The 17,445-nt window shown below is 45.4% G+C and overlaps 1 protein-coding gene across 1 annotated transcript in view; it reads left to right on the forward strand.

The window, feature by feature from the left end:
• CAPN14 (calpain 14) overlaps positions 1-17,445 on the forward strand; it is a 45,027-nt gene that overhangs the window by 10,628 nt on the left and 16,954 nt on the right. The window contains exons 2-12 of the mRNA XM_083434485.1: positions 577-929; positions 1,509-1,578; positions 2,383-2,504; positions 3,049-3,185; positions 3,923-4,120; positions 6,313-6,373; positions 8,155-8,240; positions 9,933-10,007; positions 12,627-12,790; positions 12,902-13,065; positions 14,026-14,037. Coding sequence (XP_083290611.1) covers positions 684-929; positions 1,509-1,578; positions 2,383-2,504; positions 3,049-3,185; positions 3,923-4,120; positions 6,313-6,373; positions 8,155-8,240; positions 9,933-10,007; positions 12,627-12,790; positions 12,902-13,065; positions 14,026-14,037 — 1,335 coding nt within the window. The 5' untranslated portion in view covers positions 577-683. The remainder of the gene's footprint in view (positions 1-576; positions 930-1,508; positions 1,579-2,382; positions 2,505-3,048; positions 3,186-3,922; positions 4,121-6,312; positions 6,374-8,154; positions 8,241-9,932; positions 10,008-12,626; positions 12,791-12,901; positions 13,066-14,025; positions 14,038-17,445) is intronic.

Genomic DNA, 17,445 nt, shown 5'->3' on the forward strand with positions numbered 1-17,445 from the left:
CCCATATTCACTCATATGAAACTGTGTTTTGAGATCTTCATGGGGGGGCCCTTCTCTCAGACCCGCCACCATCCCGGGGGGGACATGGGACAGGGCCTTCTCGGTGGCGGCTCCCACAATTTGGAACTCCCTCCCTAGAGAAGATAGACTGGTTCCCTCCTTGCTGTTGTTCTGTAAAGACCTTCTTATACCAACAGGCTTTGGAGAACTGACTGGTTTTAGTGAAAGGGCTGGTGCTGTGCTATTTTTATTGTAATTATCTGTATGTTTTTTAGCAGATTAGCGAGAGTGAGTTAATTCTATCAGTGTTTAATTGTTTTTTAATGGTTGCTTCCCAACCCCAGCAGTGTTTTTAGCTCTTCTTATTTTTATCTTAATATTCTTATGATTATTCCTATGAGGATTGCTTACACTGCTAAACTCACTGGTTCTGTATACTTATGAATCAAGTTCATCTTTCTGCAAATCGAGCAAGCTTCTAAGACGTATCATCGAAAAATAACTTAGTTTAATCATTAATGTGCTATCCTGTACATTTTTAATTCACTTGTTGACCTTTTACATTATTTCCCATAGGTGCACATTGCATTGAGGAAGACTTTCATCTTCAGGAGGAAGCTAGAACGAAATATCCCAGTCCCTGTAGGGACAAATCCTGTCAGGTTCCCCTGTCCACCTCTGCCATGGCTCTTTTGCCTCTCCTGCAATCATGGAAGAGGAAGAGTCGTCGTCAGTGGCCTACGTGTGAAATGGGAGCTGCTCAGAAGCCCAGCAGTCTTCGCCAGCAGAATTACCACACTTTGCTGGAGGAATGCTTGAAGAAAGGATGCCTGTTTGAGGACGAGTTCTTCCCAGCCGATATTAGGTCCATTGGAAAGGGGCCATTGCTCCAGAAACTACCTCAGAGGTTGCTGTGGAAAAGACCACTGGTAAGTGATGGAAATTTCCGTAAAGGGTTGGTCTGGAGAGCTGCATGCCACATTCTCAGAGGGATTGGATGGATGGCCTGTGGCTCATGGGTAGAACATTTGCTTTGCGCATAGAAAGCGTGAATCAGGCTGCATTTGACAATGCCTAAGACACACAGGGATGGGTAAGCAAACAGAAGCAATTTCTGCTCTCGTTTCTGTTGGAATTCTCTGACGTCCCTACTTTGCACACAAAGGGAGCACTTTATACAAAACTGCCATTAGGCCACAGGGTGTTATTCTCACAGTGGTTTCACAGGCCTTGTTTTCCATTGAATGGTATACCGTCCAGCATCCCGCTGTTCAAAGTTGAGATGCTCAGTTTTTGGTCCTGAGCTCTCATGGAAGGCAACTGACTCATGCAAGGGCACTGGACAAAAAACATGGGACATTCTGGCATCCAATCAGAAGCCGGGATGGCTTCTGTAATTCTGGGACAACCAGCTCAAATTGGGAAGGTTGAGGGGTATGGCATGAATGTATGAAACCTTCTGGCTTGGCATTTCCTTTTAAGACTGCTGTTTCCTTTTAACCTTTCAGGAACTGCATAGGACCCCAGTGTTTTACGCTTCGAACAAAAAAAGGCTTGCTCTGTGCCAAGGAGTGATAGGTAAGAACCTTTGTCTGCGTGTCACTTTGGTGCATGAGTATCTCCTGGAATCCTAAACCCTCTTACTAGGGAGTAAACCCCATTGAACACGAGAAGATCTGCTTCCAAACAAATATGCACTGGATTACTCCTCGGGTTTTCTGCCCGTTCTCAGACAGACCCCTCCCCCAGCCCTCCTACCTGAGACACCAATTTGAACATCAGACCTCGATCCATAAGCAGCTAGACAGAACCAGCAGAGCTAATCCAACAATACAATTTCTACATTTGTTGTTTTTTGTTTATATTTTATGCATGATGGAATAAAATGAATTTAAGGAAAAAACCCTTCTCTCATGCCCTGTTGGGTTCCAAGCCAAACATTTCAGCACGGATATTTGCATGGATGGAAATTGTGCGGCGGCAGAATAAAATTTTAGGTACTGGCACATAATTCCAAAGTGCTCTGTTTCATGGAAGGTTTGCTCCCTAATCTAATTTTAAGTGCAATAAAGAAGTGGCAAAATCACCCTTGAATGTGAAATCAGGTCTACATAATAAGGCAGGCACCAAAACAAGCCTGTTCTAAATTATCCAGTTACATGCTAACAATATAGTTAATAACTATGCAAACTTACATTGCTTAAGTCCTCTGAAATAGGTTTGTATTTTATTCTGGTTTTATACTTGCTTTTAAAGTTTGCATAGCTTTGTAAGTTGCTTTGGGTCACTCCTTGTGAAATTAAAACAAATGAATAAATGCTAACAATAATGTTAATAATGCTGTTCACATGCAGTTCTTTTATGTTGTCGTATTTTGAATAGAGGACTGTTGGTTTCTGGCTGCTGTGGAAGCGTTATCATTTCACCCAAATATCTTATCTCGGGTCGTGCCGATGAACCAAAGCTTTGAGAGGAAGAAGTATGCTGGGATATTCCATTTCAAGGTATGCATCACCCTCCGCAAAGCTGATATGGCAAAGGTGCTTTCAGGTTTTGCTGTTTTCAAGCGGGATCCAACCCATGCTGTCCAATTCGGGTTGTGCAATGACTTTCGTAGGTATTCTGAGCATTCATAGGCAAAAACCACCTTTGTGAGATGCAGCACCTTGTGTCTGAATTTGAGCTATCCATTGTGGCCGTTCGATGAAGTTCAGTGCTCCTGTTTGAAGCCGACGCCCTTGCCGCGTTTCCAAGCCCACACCCTGGTGGCGCAGCTGGGGCTTGTATGATCCAAGCTCTTCTGCTCTCATTTTGCTCTTTGTTTCTCTGGTCTACTTCTCTCAGACACCCATCTATCATGCTGAAGCAGTAAGTCAGAAAAACCTCCTCATGTTTTCCTGAAGCACCAGCTGATGGGCCGATGATGACTAAGTGTTACGGCATGTCAGGGCTATAGCTGAGTCATGGCTTCAGTCCTCTCTTTAAGAATAGCCTCTTAGAAACATGATCACCCGCTGAAGAAGATTCATGTCCTCTTTTCTTTCCCAGTTCTGGCATTTTGGCGAATGGGTTGATGTGGTAGTTGATGACCGACTGCCAGTGAATGAAGCCGGACAGCTTGTTTTTCTCAGTTCCGTTTATAAGAACCTGTACTGGGGAGCTCTTCTGGAAAAGGCTTATGCCAAGTAAGTGGTCCTTCCTGCTTTCCACATTGAATCTTGCTATGAAATGGGGTCCATATACAGTGGTACCTCTGGATGCAAACGGGATCCGTTCCGCAGCCCCTTTGCATCCTGAAGCGAACGCAACCCGTGACTGGGCGTCTGCACGTGCGCTGGTTGCGATTCGCTGCTTCCGCGCATGCGTGTGACGTCATTTTGAGCATCTGCGCATGTGCAAGCGGTGAAACCCAGAAGTAATGCACTCCATTATTTCTGGGTCACCGCGGAGCGTAACCTGAAAACGCTCAACCTGAAGAACATTTAACCTGAGGTTTGACTCTCTGTGTGTGCGTGTATGACCTGTTCCTCCTTATCTCATCCCTTCGTAACTCGATTGTAGGGATCGGCAACCTGGAGGACTGCATTCCCCTCTGGGCAACCTCCCAAGGGCCACAGGCATAAAGGTGGTCAGAGCCAGCATGAAAAGTGGGCGGAACAACTAATGTGAATTTTACCTTTGTACAGTAGGCTAGTTTCCACACCCACCCACCCACCCTCTCTATCTTCCATCCAGATAAGCAGCAAGCATGGTCAGAGTTCAAGGATGCATTCCATCCAGGCATAAACACTCAAGGTGGGCCGCATAGGGAGCGTGGAGGGCCGTACTTGGCCCCTGGGTCTAAGGTTCCCCATCTCTGCCCTATTGCAATAATCAATAGAGTGTCATATATCTATAATGCTTGGCATATTTTTTTTGACAGGCTGTGTGGCTCTTATGAAGACCTGCAGATTGGGCAAGTGTCAGAAGCTCTGGTGGACTTCACAGGTGGAGTTACTATGACGATCAAGCTGTCTGAAGCTCCGCCTGACCTCTGGAACATCATGACAAGAGCAAACTACAGCGGATCTCTGATGGGTTGCCAGACACAGCCAGTCCAGGTCAGTTTATGTGGGGAGAGGTGATTTTGAGGTGCTGGAGCCACATAAGGCTTTTATAAATCAAAACCATTACTCTGAATTGGGCCCAGAAACTATGTGGTGGTTAATACAATTACACCAAGATCGGTATTAAAGGTTCAGACCATCTTGCCCCAGTCAGCAACAGAGCTGCTGATATTTTCACCGGCTGCAGTTTCTGAGGTACAGTGGTACCTCGGGTTAAGTACTTAATTCGTTCCGGAGGTCCGTTCTTAACTTGAAACTGTTCTTAACCTGAAGCACCACTTCAGCTAATGGGGCCTCCTGCTGCCGCCACGCTGCCGGAGCATGATTTCTGTTCTCATCCTGAAGCAAAGTTCTTAACTTGAAGCACTATTTCTGGGTTAGCGGAGTCTGTAACCTGAAGCGTATGTAACTTGAAGCGTATGTAACTCGAGGTACCACTGTATCTTCAAAGGCAGCCACATGTATAACACATTATATTAATCCAGCCTAGAGATTACCCAGTGAGCTTCTATGCCAAGCTGTGATACGAACCCATCTGTCCTGGGCCAAAATCAATGTACTACATTGGGTTTCGTTTTGCTGATATCAAAATGGGAAACAGATTTGGCCCTTTCCCAGAGAGAATTCCCTCCTATACACATTACTACCGTACATTTCCATGTATAAGACGCCCCCATGTATAAGACACCCCCCTCTGTTTTGGGACTCCAAATAGAGAAAATGGGGGGATATTGCCCATACTTGTTGGGCTTTTGGGGGGAAGGTTTGCCAAAAACCGCTCCCCCGCAGGAATGCAACAGCCAACTGAACGCACATTGGCGAAGCCACCAATCGCTTGCCAAAAGCAAGCACCAATCGCCTGCCCAATTGCCGCAGCAGCCAATAGCCAGCGGACCTTGCAGCACCCACCAATCACCCATAAAAACGCCACGAACAATATCCTGCTTGCGGCAGCCACCAATCCCCCGTCCCACCTCTCCACTATCCATGTATAAGACGACCCCAAGTTTTTAGCACAATATTTTAATAAAATAACCTAGTCTTATACATGGAAAAATACGGTAAATCCCCCCTAATATAGAGAATGGCTCTACCGAATCTTAATTGCTATTGTTCTAATATAGTATACACAAACTCTCTTTTGCAACCATTTTTTTTATACACCTTCTCTTAACCTAATTCAGTTAGTCAGTTCTATCATATAATCAGTTCCATCATACAAGCCATATGTCACACCATACTTAGCAGCAAATCAATGGAAGGTGGAGAAGGGCATTTCTGATTCTGGTGTATCATCAGTTTCACTGCTGTTAACAGATGGATTGACATTCTCCTTTAGTATACTGAAGGTACTCCAATATCTGTACTGGTCTCTAGAAATATTTTGATGAGTCTACTAAAACAGATCCCCAAAAGCTTTCAGCATTGGGCAGTCCCACATAAGATGATAGATATTTGCTTTCGGGAATATGTCTTGCAGAAGCACCTAAAGCTATTTCACTTAAATATGCAGCTTCCCTTTTGACCCTGAGTTTTTCATGTTGATAGAACGAAGTGTCTCTCCATAGCACACACCATCTTGTAAACCTCTATTTCTGTGCCTCAACTCGATAATCTGTAGTTTTTCTTTCCTGAATACTTTTCTTTATATGGAAGGTGAGTCACCCCCTAATGTCAAAATAGACAAAGCAGGAAGTTTGCAGAGGTGTTTAGTGCAAACTGTGAGTGGCATTTACAGTAAACCCAATGGAAACTACTCCTGTTTACTCACTTTGGTTTTCTGCTCTCTCTCTCTTCATATATTGAGTAGCATAAAAATGGTCACCAATAATGGCCACCATAATACAGTGGTACCTCAGGTTACATACGCTTCAGGTTACATACACTTCAGGTTACAGACTCTGCTAACCCAGAAATAGTACCTCGGATTAAGAACTTTGCTTCAGGATGAGAACAGAAATCGTTCTCCGGCAGCGTGGCAGCAGCGGGAGGCCCCATTAGCTAAAGTGGTGCTTCAGGTTAAGAACAGTTTCGGGTTAAGAATGGGCCTCTGGAATGAATTAAGTACTTAACCCGAGGTACCACTGTATCAGAGACTAGAGATGTGACCAAATTTCTGCAGTGTTTTGCAAATGGGCCCAACAGGGTTGGCGCTTCCTGGTTCACAGCATAGCTAAATGTTTTTATGCCCTTCTCTTCAGGAAAGAAGAGTCCTGCCAAATGGATTAGTGTCTGGCCATGCCTACACTGTGACTGGCATTCGAAAAGTAAGTTCCACCTTTTTTTTTTTGTAGTTTCAGCTATGGTTTTATAATCATCATCATCATCATCATCAACAACAACAACAACATTATTTTAGGTTGAAGCCTATTCTCCCATTGCTTTATGCCTGTAACCTGTCCTTTTTTTCTGGGGGTACGCAGATCCCTAAACATTTTGCGAATCTAAGTTTGGCCTCATCGAGGGGCAGTATTTTAATATGAGTCGGAAAATGAGAACACTCCTAAACATATTTTTTAGAAAACAAGCACTGCCTGTAACATTTTGCAGGTGTAGGTGAAATTGAACGCTGGCACCCTGGATGGATGTGGAAACCCCTGAGCTTTGTGACATCCTCTGATAGCCCTTCAGACTGGGCACTGTAAAGTAGGACACAGGACCACCCTAACCACAAGGTGGTTAGCAGGTATATGGCAGAGGTGACAGCTCAGGGTGTGCAGGGGCAGGGAGAAAGTCTGAATGGCGCAGCTGCTCTGTCTGAACATGAATGCCACTGATCTTAGATCAGCCTTCCCCAGCCATCCCTCCAGACGATTTGGCCTCCAGCTCTCAACATCCTAGAGGGCACCAGGTTGGGGCAGGCTGATCTACAGTCTCATAGTACCTTGGACAAAAGCAGGGCTGTAGGGTACATTTGACATACACTTCTGCCCTTGCTTTAAATATTATCAGGCCTTTTTGAAGATGATGAGCGCATCAGAATGGTTTCTTTTTCCATGAGCTGTGCTTCCTTTTAATGGCATGAATAAAACATAGAGGATAATAGCTGGGCCCATGTGTAAATCAAAGGCTGTAATTGATTCATGAGGCTCTGCTGACAGAGAGACTCACATGTGCATGCTAAGCGGAGCCGGGTTTAAAGCTGAAAGCAGGTCTGTGGAAAGGGGAAGGTTGAGGAGTTCAGTGTTTTCTTCCACAAAATGCATCAGAAGGTGACCTGTCTCTGGTCTACACACCTTTTAACTCTTGCCACTTGCATGTTTAACCCCAGTTGGGTTAAATCCCCTGCTTTTAATTATCAATCATGTACAAACAAATGTTCATTTTACGGCAGGGGTGGGGAACTTGTGGCCCCCATGCACTGTTGAACTGTAATGCCCATCATCCCTGACCATTGTTAAATATCCCCCCCCCCCCCATTAAGCAAGCCGCCCCAGAGGAATGAGTCCGGCTGTGTGCATTAGCAATCACTCTGTTGCGTAGCATTGAGTTTTGTGTTGTTTTGTTGCACAGTGTCAATTTTTCACTCCACGTTGGTAGTTTGAAATGTCCAGTGTATTTTGGGCGCCCTGTTTGAGCTTTTATGGGAGAGGGGCAGGGGGAGTAAGACCATCTTTTTATTACTCAGTCTATCAGCAGATTTTTGATATCCTTGGCTATGGTACCCTCCTGGATTGCCTGTATGGAATAGGCAATGGAGGCACTGTATTGCAGTGGTACCTTTACTACCTGCATGGTCCAGTCCAGAAAGCAGTATTGGGGGAGTTCTCTTTGACTCCCTGGCAATTGTTCTATTTTCTCTCCAGTGCACCTCCATTGAGAACGGTCACTGGGATTTTTTGAGCAAGGCATCTCCCTATGTTCCTTTTGTCAGTGTGAATAGGTCAGAGGAAAAGGCACTGTCTTGGAGGGACCAGGTTGCTGAGCACCTCATAGGCCAAAATTGGCTCCTTGAATTGTACCTGCAATGTTTTTATATGTCACCAGAGCAGCTGAGAAAGGAGGTTGTAACCCCGGTTAAGGCAATCTGTTTTTTGTTTCTGTACAGGTGACTTGCAAACACGGACCTGAGAATTTAGTGAGACTGAGAAATCCCTGGGGGAAAGTTGAATGGAAAGGAGATTGGAGTGACAGGTGCGTTTCTGAGAGAGAAAAAAAGAGGTTATGGTTTATAGAGATGAACCCACAGTGCCACCTGCAGGCAGATACTGATCCCAACAACGGCATGAGATGTGAATATGGTGCTGTCACACTGAGAAGGGCAAGCCAAGTGGACAGAGTTGAGCTTATTTATTTTATTTCGACAGTTTATTTACCACTTAATTACAGTTGCCTCTAAGACTTGTACAGGAGACTCAATTCAATAAAATTAAAAATGAGTTAAAACTACAAAATAAGAAAATATACCAAAAAAATCCTGAATATTCAAGGGAAGCACCATAGCTTGGTAGTAGGGCATCTGCTTTGCATGCAGAAGGTCAAAGGTTCAAATCCCGGCATTTACAGGTAGGTAGGAAATGTTCCTTGCCTGAAATCCTGGAGAACCGCTGCTGTTCTCTGTGAGCAGTATTGAGCTAGATGGGTAAGGTAATGTAAATTGGGCTAGATAGACCAAGGATCTGACTCCATATAAGATATCTTCCCACATTCTCTAGCATCATTATTTTTGGGGGTGGCGGCCACAGTTTGCACCCCCTCCCCTGCAAGAAGGGTGCCAAGTCCAGGGCATTCTGGAGGCTGCAAAATGGTTGCTGATGTCGATGCTTGCGGCGTCAGGAAAACAAAACTGAAAAACACACACGCAGGGGACCAGGTGTTGTGCAGCGGTGGAGCAAGCTGCCCATGGGGTGAGGCAAGCCAGGGCAGGGCGCTCCGCGGGGCCTCTGAGGAGTCTGCCTGCCTCCTCCCACTCAGCCACCCTACGACTGGGGTGGGGAAGGTGGTGGGTGGACCATTTGGGGCAGCACAGAGCCTGCGGGCGCCCAAGCCACCGCGTCACTCCCAGCAGAGACGCGTGGCTTGGGCACGCTGCAGGCCCTGTGGTGAGTGCCACCAGGCATTTTGTCACCCCCTCAGGGGTGACACCCGGGGCGGACCGCCCACACCGCACCCCCTTCCTCCGCCCCTGGTGATGTGCTCTCACCACGGCTGATGGTGAGGTCCACCCCTGACCAACGGTTGGAGAATTTCTCCTCCCCACTGCAGAAATTTGGTCACATCTCTAGTCTCTGGTACAGTGGTGCCTCGCAAGACAAAAAGAATCCGTTCCGCGAGTCTCTTCGTCTTGCGGTTTTTTTCGTCTTGCGAAGCAAGCCCATTAGCGGATTAGCGCTATTAGCGGTTTAGCGGCTATTAGCGGCTATTAAAGGTTTAAGGGATTAGCGGATTAGCTGCTAAAAGGCTATTAGCGGCTATTAAAGGTTTAAGGGATTAGCGGATTAGCTGCTAAAAGGCTATTAGCGGCTTAGATCAGCTGATAAGCGGCTTAGATCAGCTGTTCAGCGGCTTAGCGAACAGCTGTTAAGCGACTTAGGGGCTTGGGAAAAAGGCTGGGAGGGGAAAAAAACCCCCAGGAATCGCAAGACATTTTCGTCTTGCGAAGCAAGCCCATAGCAAATTCGTTTTGCGAAGCACCTCCAAAACGGAAAACCCTTTCGTCTAGCGGGTTTTCCGTCTTGCGAGGCATTCATCATGCGGGGCACCACTGTATTGGTGACCGTAATATTAAATAAATGCCCACAGGCAAGGCAGAATACTGGCCTATTCTGCAACAAAGCCGAGTGGGTTCCTGTTTTAAACAAAGCTCTTTTCTTCCTGTCCCTTCAGCTCTGGGAAATGGGAGCAGCTCAGCCCAAAGGAGAAGATTTTGCTGCGGAAGAATGATGACGATGGAGAATTCTGGTACTTTAATGAAATTACCTCTTTGCTTCTCTCCCCTCTGCCCCCAGTACAGGGTTTCTCAAATGCCTATAGAATGACTGCTCAGCAAATTGTCCCATGACCAGTGCTTTTTTTCCTGGGGGTATGCAGGGATACACATATCCCTAAACATTTTGTGAATCTAACAGGAGAAGAAACAATTTTAAAAAATAATAATAGTTTCTTCTCTAGCACGGTGAATCGTCAGCTACCCCCGATGGCAGCCTTTTGCCCATTTACTGTATTTATTTTTCCCGATTTGAACTATAAAATGGTGATTTTCTTGAGTAAAAATGAGAATACCCCTAAACATTTTTTTTATAGAAAAAAAGCACTGCCCATGACCCTCCCTGCCTCTCCCCTGTTAGTAGGTCAGATATCCATATGGCACAGTTTTAAGTGGAAAGAGACCACTGTGGATATCAATGAGATTTTCTTCTCTGTTGTGTATTTAGGACTGGCAAAAAATACTTCTTAAAAACCTTAATTTCTGCTCGCTGAGGGAAAAAAGAGAGGGCATGCCACATTCACACCAGTTTCTGGGAACTGCAGGTGTGTTGGGTCCTGCTTGTGAGATTCCCAGTGGCATCTGGGAAGATGCTGGACCAGACGGGCCTTTGAACTGATCCAGCAGGACTTCTCTCAAGTTCTTATGTTCACTGCCAGCGCATTCACTCCTTTGCAGCTAAAACACTTTCTTTTTTCCAGAACTGGCCGGTTTGTTTCTGCTCACAAGCACGACTTCTAATGATGATGGCCGCCCCGTATCATTTATCACCAGCACCTTAATATTGGAGATATGCCCTAATCCCTGCAAACATCTGGCTATATGGCATTGTCTCTAATGAGTCCAGTTTGCTGTGATATTTTAAATAGGCATACCTCTAGTGAGCGGCTTTTTATAATACAAGTCGGGCCTGCAACACAATGTTGCAGCATAGAGTGCTCCCTCTTCAGGATTTCTCTCCCCTCTCTGATATTCTTCTTTTTATATCCTAGCAGTTATTCAGCATTTCCTGGACGCTGAACACTCTCGGTCCTCATTTCGTTTTCTTTTCTGGGGACGGGGATTCTTAAGCTCCCAAGTCTTGCCGATAGGTGTTTTGGCTACATACACAATCATACACAATCACAGCCTGTGCAACTGAAATAGAGGGAGGGAACGACAATAACAAAGGGTCTGTTTGTGTGTGTGTGAGTGAGTGCAGTGATACTGTTTTATTCAAAACGTACACATTTTTGCATGCCGTTTTCCCTAACGTAACACAGTTTTGTATGTTATTTTCACCAATATCATCGTTTTTTAATGCACACTTCCCCCCTGATACGTATACATTTTTGTAAACATTGGTTGCAGAAGTACGTCGCAAAATTCAGATAAGTGCAAGTTTTGAAGGATAGCAGTGTTTCGCTTCACATACTGTTTCGGAAAGTGTGAATTTGATCATTTCACCTGGGATTGCAAACTGAAATTAATTTCTTCTGCAACCCTGCCTGGTATAGAATGCAGTCGGACTTGTGTTGCTCCAACCTATTCCGATTTAAAAACTCCCTCAAAAGTGAGATTAAGCTTTGTTTAAAAGGCTGCATTGTGAAGTCTGAAAATCCACGTTTTCCCAAATGAGCACATGTGCACACCCACAACCGCACGTCGAAGGAGGATACAAGTGATCCAGTTTCTCATGTCACACCATTTTGCCACTAGGTGGCAGTGTTAACACACAGTGCCGTTCCTCCTCTTCTTGGGCTCCCCAAAAACCTCTCTGCTAAGAATTATTTGCGGTTGTCTTGTCTGCTCCTCCTCCTCATAGTGCTGCTGCTTATTGGTAATTACTAAACGTAAGCCAAGGCAAAACATGTATCCTCTGCAAGCGCTCTTGTCCTATAATGTGTTGTCAGCAGTCACACGCTTCGGCAAATCCAGTGTGAGAAATGGGAACCTGTGGACCTCTGTGCGCATGATGAGAAATGGGTGCGCGTCAGAGGCAACATGCATCCATTCTACGGTCAGGGATTTAATTTTGAAAGCAGGACTGCAGAGCCTTTCTGAGATCAAAGGCCACATTCCCTTCTGGGTCACATGCTGAGGGTGGGTGGAGCCAGAGGAAAAAGTGGGCGGAGCAATGAGCGTGGGTTTTACAGTCTGCTTCTTTCTATGTATACTCACACACCCCCTCTCCACCCAGACAAGCAGCAGGCACTATCAGAATTCAAGGACACAGGCTAGGCCAAACGAGAAGAACAAGCGGAGCTAGTGAGTGGTGAGGCCTTGAGGAGAAGGGGTGTGGCTTGTGAAGAGTCCAGAGGGCCAGATAGACCTCAGGGGCCACATTTGGCCTCTGGTCCTGAGCTTTGCCACCTCTATTCTGAAGAACATGGAACAGGAGCTAGGAAACAAGGAAGCTGCCTGACACTGTGTCAGATCATGCGCCATCTAGCCCAGAACGACCAATGGTTCTCCAGTATTTCAGACAGGAGCATTATCTGGAGACGCCAACTTGGGACAGAAAACCTGACAGCAGCCTTAAGCCTTAAACAGAAGATGCATTAGCCAGGGTGGACATTTGACTCTGTGTCTTTGTTGTTGTTCTTTTCTCACAGGATGTCTCTGCAAGATTTTAAAACCCATTTTGTGGGCCTGATGATCTGTAAACTGACTCCTGATCTCCTGAGTAAGGAATTAGGGAAAAAGTGGACGTGCTCGACGCAGGTCGGCAAATGGGTCAAAGGAAGGACAGCGGGGGGCAGGATGAAGGTGCACAACGGTGAGGTGCCCCTTGGGGAACGTTACTTTTGAAAATAATTTGCTGGCATAATGAGCTAAGCACCTGCTCTTCTGAGCTAGAGGCTCACATGTTTGCATCTCTCACCTCCAGCTGCATTTTGGAGGAATCCCCAGTACTTGCTGAGAGTTCTGCAAGGCAACGGGAGCAAAACGTCCCGTTACTCCTGCAGCGTGTTGGTGTCTCTGATCCAAAAGCGCAACGACTATCACCGGAATCGGATGCCTCATCTCAACATAGGCCTCTCCGTCTATAAGGTTGGTGGAATCTTGTTGCTTTCCTGCTGAAACTGTTGGGTTAAATTGTTCTAAGCTGGGGCAGCCAATGTGTGGTGCCCTCTAGATGTCATTGGACTCCATCTCCCATCACCCCCAGAAAGCACGGCTGACGGTCAGGGAATGATGGGAGTTGTAGTGTAGCACAATCTGGAGGGCACGGCATTGACTACACCTGCCCTAAGCTGTTTCTCCAAAGCTCCTTGCAAGAAAATAAGAAGTTTATTCCTAGCAGGTAGAGATTTCTTTTGCTTAATGCGAACAGAGAGGGACCCTGACCTACCAAGGGAGGCTGTGAATCAGAAGTAGAAAACAGGGAAAAGAACTGGGCAAGTCAACATCCCATGTAGGCGCAAATGATGCCCTCCATCCTAGTTCTGAACAAGGCTCTCTTCTGCTTCAAGACTCCCCTGTGAGGAACCTGTGGCCCCACACATGGTATTGGACTATTACAGGTTCCATCACTCCTGACTGTTGGCCAAGCTGACTGGGTCTGATGGAAATTGGAGACAAAGCACATCTGGAGGACCACAGGTTCTCCACTCCTCTGCCTTCAATAGATAGATGTCTAGAACAGCCTTACTCAACCTTGGGTCCCCAGATGTTGTTGGACTACCACTCCCATCATCCCTAGCTAATCAGGGATGATGGGCATTGTAGTCCACCAACATCTGGGGAACCAATGCTGAGAAAGGCTGGTCTAGGAATATCATCACCACCTCTGAACCCCACCAGGAGTCAGAGTTCATCCTGTGGCTGTTCTGGACTTCAGCAACCTTACCTCCCCAAGGTGCCTAGTATATGGGATAAGTTTTAAAATAGGGAGTTCAGTGCTTTAGTGTCTGGTGGCCCTTTTGACTGATTCAATCAACTGTAACTTTCAGTTGTAAATTTTACTTGGAATTCTCTGGCTGATACATATTCTTCTTTCTTTTTTCCTAGGTGGGCCAGGAGGTACGTATATAGTCCCGTGTTGCTTATTCCCATTTTGGCTGTGTATTCTTGCATATGCTTCCTTCCTGCACTTTCCCCTGAGACAGAGTAGGTAAAAACAGATGCAACTTCTGTGTGCTTACCATAGCCGAAATTCTGATCCGAGTGCAATCTCAGTTGGGCTGGATTTAAAATCTTTTAAGGTGGAAACAATTGGATATTTGAAATGGTGTTTGTGCCCAAATACTGAAATGTGTTGTTTGCAAGTAGCTGCAACTTCCTCTCTCTCTACACATGTTGAGACACATGCACCCATTGCTAGGAATCATATGTGTGGAGAGCCTTTGCATTCAGGTCCTGCTTGGAAGCTTCCCTGGGGCATCTGGTTTTCCACTGGCTGGATTAAATGGCTTTTTGGCTTGAACGAGCAGGGCTCTTCTTTGTCTGTTCTTATGAGGTGCTATGGGCCTTGCATTGACTTTGTGCAAGTGGGAAATGCCTGCAAGCTGCACAAAGTGTGCAGCCCTGATAAATTTCACATTCTGGTGCCTTTGCGCCTTCCACCCTGGCTGGAGGTTCATGTTCAGCCCTGCCAGCTTACAAGCATGGGAATCGGATTTGCACCACGATCCTAACCGTCTCTGCTGGGAAGTTACAACTGCCGAAATCCTGTGTTCAGGGTATCGGAAAATCCCAAAACCTTGATGCTTTGTATTCTGCAGAACTTGGAATTTCTGTTCATATGTGAGTGTTTGGACATGGCTTTTCAAACTCCGTTCAAAGCTAGTGTGTCCCATTTTCTTTTCCACCTATTTTAGAGAAGCTTCTTAAGGCATTTTAAAAAAAAAAAAGATTGTTAATGCCGTCGCGACTCAATGCATTTCAAGATAATGCATTTTTATGGCTTAATTAAGCATTAATGGTGGTGTGTTCCTGAGCTATGCCCAGAAGCAGTAGACAGGGCTGAGTGAGAAATGGTTTTATTATATTTCCTTTTTAAGCCCCACAAAGTATAAATCCCTAGGGGAATTCGCCCACTTTTTTTTTAGCTCATTCTTTGGCATTATTTGCAGATGCCACTAAATCGATGCTATCATTTCTTTTTGTCCATTGCATACAGTTAAATGACTTTCCCAAGTCCCTTCGTCTCAGATATTTTTGTTACACCGCCATCAAATTCAAGTAGATGTTATGTCAGGGAAAGAGCTGCCTATGAAGGCGTTTTTACCAGGACATAAAACCAAGGATTGGCAACACACTGGCTATATGATGCTGTGCACTTGAGCCATGTGATGTGCATGGAAGATGGGAACAAAGCAGCGGCATGATTAACCTGCATGGGGACTAGAGATGGGTTGATGCAGGTATATCCTTTGCTACCTTGGTCTGGGTCCATTTGCATCCAAGTATCAGCTGAGACGCTTCCTCTGATTTTAGCAATGTCAGGACAATAGGACCAGGTCATCAGAGAAACTGTGAATCTGGCCTACGCCAGGCGAAGCTAGCATGGTTTCCTCCTGATGTTTTTGAATTCCAAACTCCCCCATCAGCCCTAGCCAGCATGGCCAATGGTCATGGATGTTGGGAGTTGTAGTCCAACCGTAGCCAGAGGACGCCATGTTAGCTACCTCTGGCCAAAGCTTTTGCCCAGGCCCAGATGGCCCAAACCATGTTGGGTGGGAAAACCCTGCATTGCAGGGGTTGGACAAGATGACTCTCGTGGTCACTTCCAACTCTACAGTTCTATGATTCTATGATTTCATGACCCACATATTTGGCTCTGTATGGTCTCAGATATGCTGTGGTTTGAAAGCCCAGCCTGTCTCCCTACTGTCATGCTGTGAAACCAGTCTGGCTTCTACCCAAAGGCGCCAGAGGCTCAGTATCAACAGACTGGTTGAGACTACTTGAATGCAGCAGCAAAGCCAAAGTTGTTTGTCTCTTGTCTGGAGGTTTGGACCAATTGGGAGATAACACTTTTACATCCAGGCTCATTGAAGATCAGAGCTGGAGTCTGCTTGGAAGTAAATTCCAGACTTGTATTGAGCACCAAGATTAATATAGTGAAGTACAAAACCAAGAGCAGTTTTAACATTGGAAATACAATGAATCACTGCATTGACTGAGGCATAAAAGCCTTGCATTTAATATATGATGCATTCAAAGGGGCAACCCCACCCTCTTAGGAGATGACAGATTGCTGCATTAGCAGGAGAGAAATACAACCAAAGAGAGAGCAAAAGTCTTTCTGCAACTGCTCTTGTGGGCAGCAAAGTCCGCCAGAGAGCAAAATGTCAGAGCCATTTTGAGGAATGGCCAAATCAGGAAGGCACCAGAGTTCTTAGCCAATGCAGTTATTGACCGTCTCCATGTCCGGCATTCTCTCATTCAGTCGCTAGTAATGGGAGATGCCTATTAACAGCGCAATTTTGCCTTCATCATCATGCCATAATGGGATGATGGGGTTGTCAAAAAGAGACCACGGTTGTAATTCTATTCTAAGCCTACTTGCGGAGAAGTAAGCCCCACTGAAATCAATGGGGCTATTTTTCTGAGCAAAATTGGTTGCTTGCATTCTTGGGTTTTAGGACAACATGCACAAAGGGTATGCACCGATTTAGGAAATATTTGGACCACTCTGATGATTCTGTGTTGCCTGGGTATAATTTTTCTGATAAAGGCATTCTGTAGAATTATCATCGGTTCCCCACTTTTTCCATTCTATGTGCAGGATGTGTGCCCAATAATTTATTTTAGTATAGATTTTAATGGCCTTTGTATGCCACCTCATAATGCAAAGAGCAGCTTACAAGAAAAGTAAAAACTATTTTAGTACCTTGAAATGTGAAATCAAATGCTACATAAATATAACAAAAGAGTCTCACAAAATTGAATGTAGATTGAAAAATGGAGAGACCCTATTTAAAAGGCCTGGAGGAACAGAATAGTCTCTGCCTGGCGTTGAAAAGACCACAAAGATGGCACCAAGAGAGCTCCCCAGGGAAGGGCATTTCATAACCAGGGTGCCACAACTGAAAAGGCCCTCTCCCTGGCAACCACCTGCTTCACTTTATTGGTGGACACACCCAGAGCAGGGCATGTGAAGTGGGTCTTAAGGAACATGGAATAGGAAGTAGCTTCACAGGATCTGAGTGCTGGGAGGAAAAAATTATTTGTTGTTGTTATCATGTTTCAGGCAAAATATTAGCATGTAATTTAGACAAATTCAAGCACCCATTGTTTTCAGGGTTGCCTCTGCTCTTTCATTTACTTCTAAGTAACATGGATGTGGTTTCTGATGACACATTTAGCATCACATCTATTTTGTGCCTTCGAAAATGGATGCTGCCCCACCCTATTTTTCATATAAATATTAGCTCGTTCCTCTCCATGGAACTCTTTACATGACTTAAAAAAATAATAATCCCC

Source organism: Podarcis tiliguerta, assembly GCF_965153285.1.
Source record: "Podarcis tiliguerta genome assembly, chromosome: 3".
In the NCBI taxonomy this organism is placed as follows: domain Eukaryota; kingdom Metazoa; phylum Chordata; class Lepidosauria; order Squamata; family Lacertidae; genus Podarcis; species Podarcis tiliguerta.